The sequence below is a fragment of the Oncorhynchus gorbuscha genome, linkage group LG12, assembly GCF_021184085.1.
Source record: "Oncorhynchus gorbuscha isolate QuinsamMale2020 ecotype Even-year linkage group LG12, OgorEven_v1.0, whole genome shotgun sequence".
Lineage (NCBI taxonomy): Eukaryota > Metazoa > Chordata > Actinopteri > Salmoniformes > Salmonidae > Oncorhynchus > Oncorhynchus gorbuscha.
This window is the reverse complement of record NC_060184.1, coordinates 30,381,826-30,388,533: the sequence shown is the minus strand read 5'-3', so window position 1 is coordinate 30,388,533 and position 6,708 is coordinate 30,381,826. Positions and strand designations below refer to the sequence as shown.

General features: G+C 39.9%; 1 protein-coding gene across 1 annotated transcript in view; it reads right to left on the bottom strand.

The window, feature by feature from the left end:
* Positions 1-546: 546 nt before the first annotated feature.
* Positions 547-6,708, bottom strand: part of nudt14 (nudix (nucleoside diphosphate linked moiety X)-type motif 14) — an 89,522-nt gene continuing 83,360 nt past the window's right edge. Inside the window, exon 6 of the mRNA XM_046291791.1 lies at positions 547-6,478. Coding sequence (XP_046147747.1) covers positions 6,229-6,478 — 250 coding nt within the window. The 3' untranslated portion in view covers positions 547-6,228. The remainder of the gene's footprint in view (positions 6,479-6,708) is intronic.

Sequence of the window (6,708 nt, the reverse complement as noted above, 5' to 3'; positions counted from 1 at the left end):
AAAACAAGGAAAACCAACGTGGCAGGGTAGCTTAGTGGTTAGAGCGTTGGACTAGTAACTGGAAGGTTGCAAGTTCAAACCCCTGAGCTGACAAGGTCTGTCGTTCTGCCCCTGAAAAGGCAGCTAACCCACTGTTCCTAGGCAGTCATTGAAAATACAAATTTGTTCTTAACTGACTTGCTTAGTTAAATAAAGGTCAAATAAATTTAAAAAACACACCCCTTAAGTTTAGAATATTCCGTTCCATTTAACATTCCACCACGATTAATATAGCAGTGCCTTGGTCCTGGTGGTTGAATTTTTTTTTTTTAATCAGAGATACTCATGTCATCCTCTACCATACTCTAGTTACAACATACACTCATGTAATTCACGTTTGCTGGCTTCCCTGTTTAGCAATATGCGGGTGGAAGGATGTTGTGTGGGATTGTTTTTTTACAGTTTGCTTCAAGTGCATGTTACTTTTGTAAAGAGTTGTGGGAAAGAGTTCTCTTGAAGGTCTCATATAGTTAGCCAGAGAAATTAAAGGACAATTGAAAAAAAAAACATGATTTAGGCATCAACCCTCTTTTATTTACACTTAATGCAGTTCAATGAAACAGTTAGTGCACATGCAAAATATAATATTTAAATATATATATTTGCACCAAGTGCCATAAGTAGGTTTTTTTTAAATTGTGAAATATTTGAAAAAGAACCATTACGAAATCAAGTTAAACATATAAAACATGAAATATTACTCAAACACGGACCACAATGAATTCACTCCAAATAAAGCAGAAAAACTCTGATAAGAAACATTGACACTTAACTTTGTCCATATCCTTTCTCAGAGAAGAAATTCAAAGAAAACACTAATTCCGTGTAAGACACACAAAAAAATTCACAATTGAACAAATTGCTTTGCAGTATAACCGACAATAAATGCATAAACTAAAATAAATCCGGGGCGTTAAATAGAAACTACAATTTAAACACCCTTTCTTGAGAACATAAGCAATAACTGATAGTCACAACCTCGTTGCTTGCAATGGATACTGAAAATATTCGTCAAGCATTTGAATTGTCAAAAAATGAAAAATAAATGTATTTTTTGTCTTGCTCTCATCAATCACAAAACAATATTCCATGCTCTCAGAAAGGTACCGAAAAAAAAAAAAAAAAAAGAGTTGCAATATCAAGACAGAGTACCCCAAAAAGTGGTATCAAACAAGTATGTATTGAAAGGGAGATATAAGATGCATTCTATCCCAAAGAGAACTCCACTGAAATGGACACTTCCGATATTCATGGAACGTTTGATATGTTAGTGCCTTACGTGCATGCCAGCACGCGCGAAATGCAGATTATTATTTTTTTAGTTGTTTTTCTTCTTCACATAGGCCATCGATGCTGTATGCGCTACAATGATGCAGTGTGACATGCCTACTTGCCACACGGTGATGGAGGTATAATCGCCGCATGATGTTATGGTAGTATCCAGCATTGACATGATTGAGAGACCATCAGTGCTGGCAATGTTTTTAAGAAATTTGGACTCTTCACCAAAAAACTGTTGATGGCTTATAGGTTTCAGTTAAAGGCGCAATCTGTATGTTCTGTCTTTCAATGGTAACTTTGATTAATGATATGTACCCAACTTGGTACAACGGTCTTACTCCATCATAGCCCCAAATATACAATTGTATTACTCCATGATGTATCATCTTTGTCGTAAACAATGCATAGCTACAAAATATCTCCTTTAAATGATCATGTTGCTCTCACTGACTGTCGCTCCTTGCATCTGTAGGTCAGTCTATGAATTTCAGAGGGGTTACTTCGAAGCCCGATCCCTCACTTTTCCAAACAAAGTGACTAGGCTGTTAAAATTACAGATTGGGCCAGTGAAAGGGTTTGATACCTTATGACATAAGGCACCAATGTACTGCTATGTAAACTTATACAGAGTATTAGTCCTTAAAACACATATGAGTTACAGCTGTACAAATCAAGACCATCCAAAAGGTAGGAGGTAAGCGCCAACAACAACTTTTGGTGGAGTTCTCAGTTAAGATTTTGTCTTAGCAGGGACAATGCATGGTCAATGAATCTACCAAAATCTAACCTATCTGGATTTGAATGAAGGCAGACATCAAATAAAAGATTGTCTCATAGGAACAAAGGCAGAGGGGACAGTGTGTTCAAGTCTGGGGTTATAGATTTAAAGCTGGGCTCCTTAATGGTTAAACAGTCATATCAGTTTTTTGATATTACAACAACAAGAAGTCACTGCAAACAACGAACACTGTTTTCCCCTCCGGACATCATTGCACGCACGATAGAACATCAGAATATGTACTGCATTTTTTTAAAACCACGTTGGGGCAACGCTCCTCACCTCCACTTAAGCAACAAACAATAACAACGTCCATGGAGGGGACAGTGGCGGACATTGTTTCCCATACAGTGGACTCCATCTTTACGGGAGAAACAGTAATGGTTAAGACAACTAAGTTACAATAGTTCCCTGATAACACTTTTAGCCTTCAACGCCTAACCCAATTTTACCTTGTAAATATTTACCATGATTCAATCAGCGGCGCAAAGGAAGGACAAAACTCATACATGTTAAAGCCTTCAAGAGCGAAAGAGTAAAGAAAAATGTGTCTGTTCTATTTGTATAAACTGTAAAACTATCAAGCTGACTAGCATGAGTATAGGGTCATCTTTTTTTTCTCTGTAAAATAAATTCTAGCCATTCCAGCAAAAACCATGCAATCCTGATACTTGATTGACAAATTATTCCAAATAGAGGGAGGAAGAATAATTTGGGAAAACTACATGCTCAGGTGAAAGGGCCCACCTTGGCTATGGAAGACCGCAGTCCAGTCCTTTTGAGGTCAATAGGACTTTGATCAAGCCCCCCCCCCCCTCCCTTTTCAATGTTATGGTAAGGCAAACAAGCCTGGTTAAAACGATTTAACAGTTTACCTTGCTATCTAACAGCATCATCATTACTGACATACTCCATCTATCCACACACCATTATTATAGAGGTCACTCGTTTCAACGTGATATACCTGGGCTTTACTCTGATTTCCCCACAAATAGTGAGTCCGAACAACAGCTGTGCTACTCACACGGCGAACAGCAGTGGACTAGAGTGTATTAGTTGCATCTCAAATCTGTCAGGAAATGTATGTTTGATGTAACAGTGCAGTAAGAGCCTTACAGATTAATTGTTCATTCGAAAGATAAACTGTGGCTTGTAACAGTTGGACCATCAAACCAGCTGGCTGGGCAAAAAAATACGTTATTTTCTGGTGTTAAACTGGTTCTCTGTCTGAGAAGAAATCAGATAACGGCAATTCTATGGTGACAGAATTACGCTGAGTCTCAGATTTTTCACCTTGCAATGTATGCCAAACAAAAACTATTGATATCAAAGTAACAAACCATAAAACTCTATGCACAATGACTGCTTTGAATAAATTACACAGTACGTAAAAAAAAGGAAAAACTGCAGATTAAAGTTTGGTAAAATAATTACAGTAAAATCTCCCTCAGTTTTACTCGGTTACCAAAATTTTTACCTACACAGTTCTTCCTCTAAATGTGTTTTTGTAAAATGTTCAGTGGAAATTGTTTAAAGTAGTCCTCATGCATAGAGTTGTGTTAAACTTTGAAATCAATGGTTTTTGTTAAGTATACATTTGAAAGTAAAAATCTGAGTTATCCGTCACCATGGAATTGCCCCCAACCAAATGTAACAACTGGCTTCTTTTACAACTCTGGGAAACCAAGCCAGTCTTCACAAATGTAAACAAAGTTCATGTATAATATTTTGATGTTACATCAACTGCTAAGTTAAGACCTACCTGGCTATGGAATGATGACACCCGGAATGCAATTACAGGCCAATTCAGATAAAGCTTAAGCTTGTGTTCAAAGTTAAACTAGATAGCTAGCTGTACATTTGAAAGTGACACTTGCTGTTTCCTTATTCTACCAACTACTAGACCTTGCTGTTAAGCCTTCGGTTAGGAAGCAAAGATACTTATTTAAGCCAATAGTTTATCTTCAATCGTTCTGAAATTGAATTATAACCGCTAACTATTTGGTTTTGATCCTTATATCACCACCGCTTCATCGATTTTTAACAACTTATTGTGGAAGGGGCCATGAATCCACACACTAATATGTTGCCAAAAGAAAGGTTTTTCATGAGAAGATGTGTCAATTCACCATTTAGGACTTTAACAGGTCATAATATTTGCAAACTATATAGAAATGTCACTACATCACCACCATACACAATGGTTAAAAAGTATATGGCTAAGACGGTGCACAATGGTGATCCCTGAATGTTACCTTGTCAAGGGGGGAAACCGTCTGGACCTGAGATGTTAAGCAAGTGCTTTTGAGATTGATTGTTGTCTTAAGCGCTATCTGTCAGAAATAGGGTTGCAAATCCCAGAACCATTCCCAGAGTTCTTAGGTTTTTCTGAAATCCCAGTTGGAGGATTTCCAGTAAAACTGAAGGGAATCATCAAGGAGGGAATCCTCCAGCTGGGAATCCTCCAACCGGGATATCTGAAAAACCTGTGAAAACCTGTATTGCAACCCTAGTTTCAAACCACCATAAACTTGGATAGCTGCTGTTGTTGATTTCTGTGGAAATGGGGGTGTTTTGAAGAGGTCTGGCCAAAACAGGCATAGGGAAAAGAGGGGTCTGTCTAACTGTTGGGCCATGTCTCTCAGATTCACAGGTTAAAAAGTGCAACCATTTTACTTCAAGCCTCACAGACGGTGCTGGTATCAACAAAACTCTTCCGCCCCTGCCGTCAGGTTCAAAACAACAAGGGGGATCACAAAACACACTAAGGGCTCCGGGTGCTGTTCCAGGAAGCTGGGACAAGTAGCATGCTAAACTTCCTCCTACATGTTACAAGCTAGGTTTTCAGTTTCCTAAAACAAAACTCCCATTGACCCTGCTCAAAAACACAGTCTGAGATATACATAACGCTCTTGATCTCGGCCAATATCAGTGAAGCCTTCCTGCTAACATGCAGGTATAATTGTGAGAGAAATTGTCCTCACAATTTCCCAATTAATGATATAGTGGTTACTAGTGTTATCAAAATGCTCAGTATCATGATACTCAGAAGTATCATGATATTACAATACTTTCGAGTATTGTGATTCTGAGTATTGTGATGCTAGAATAGTGACAACATTAGTTACTGTAATAAATCTCCCCATTGTAGAGGTAGGTCATATTCCCGTGGTAGTTAAAAGAAGCCTCTTTCGAACGTACAACTTAATGGGACCTCATAGGAGCACACACTACTGTGACACCCCTGGACTCAATGCAATGCTTACAACTTATCTAATCACCTCTGCTAACTGAAATGTTTGTTTTAAAATCAAACCATGAGCAAACTACCAGATATCAAGTATTGCTTAGAGAAGTGTTTCCCAATCCCGGTCCTGGTGGATCCAAAAGGTGAGCAGATTTGTGTTTTAGCCCAGCAACAACTCACCTGACCATGAAGCCATACTAATTAGTGGAATCAGGATTGTTAGTGCTGGGCTAGGATAAAATCGGCACCGCTCCAAGACTGGGAAACACTGGCTTCGAGGCTGAGTAGATTGTGGAGAAAATAAGCAAGGCGCACCTGAACCAGCTGCAGTAATCGAACAGACTCAGCAACGGCCCTTGTATGTAATAAGCCCTGGCGCTGACTAAGCAACAACATTTTTGCATTCCTGGAACATGATTCAATCAACGGTAGACAAGCAGCTCCAAACGAGAGCACTATCATGTAGCCATCTTCGTGAAATTGCACCCTGGACCTCTCAGTGAGGAAAAGGTAATACATTTACAGTGAAAACTAACAACAAAAAGTGCTGCTGGCCACCAGCATATGGCAAGTTTTAGAGGAAAAGTACTAAAGACCACGTAAAAAAAAAAGAATGAGACAAACCTCTGAAAAATAACAGTTAGTAACGAGAAAAAAAAACAGTCCCCCTGGGGCCAACTTATATGGATACGGGCAAAGGCGAAGGGATTGGGAGTAGATTGAAGTTATCTCTAACCACTGACAAAGGGTCAGATTTTTTTCTCCATCCCCTAATTGTATAGATTAGGCCTAGGGGTTAGGGTCATTGATCCCAGATCTGTGGTTAACTGCAACTTCCACCTCAGGCTGAAGGGGGCAGGGAAGGGGACAGGTGTTGGGTGGGTTAAACGTTGGTGGAGATCTTGTACTTGGGCGACATGTTGTTGTGGAACCAGATGAAACTGAAGATGACGCCCATGGTCTTGGGGATGCTCTCATCATAGGCAAAGGTCATGGCCTCGTGGAGGGGTACCTTCACCACCTCGATCAATTCGCCCTCCTGTGGCTCGCCGCCGCCCTCACCCACACAGTTCTCGTCCGACACCTCGGCGTAGAACATGGTCTGCTTGGCACCCGTCACGCCAACACCGGACCTGCCGAGAGAGGTTACACACAGTCAAAGGACCGTAAGTCTATTTGCGCCAGGTTAGCATTTCACAAAGAAATGCGAAACAGAGTGAAGTATGCACAGCTAGGTCACTAGCTCTTCCGACAGCAATAACCCTACAACTAAATGTTTCTTCTTACCACGGCTGTATAAAAATGACCCCTACTATGCTAATTCCTACTTCGCATACTACTCCCCCCCCCCCCCAGTCTTAGT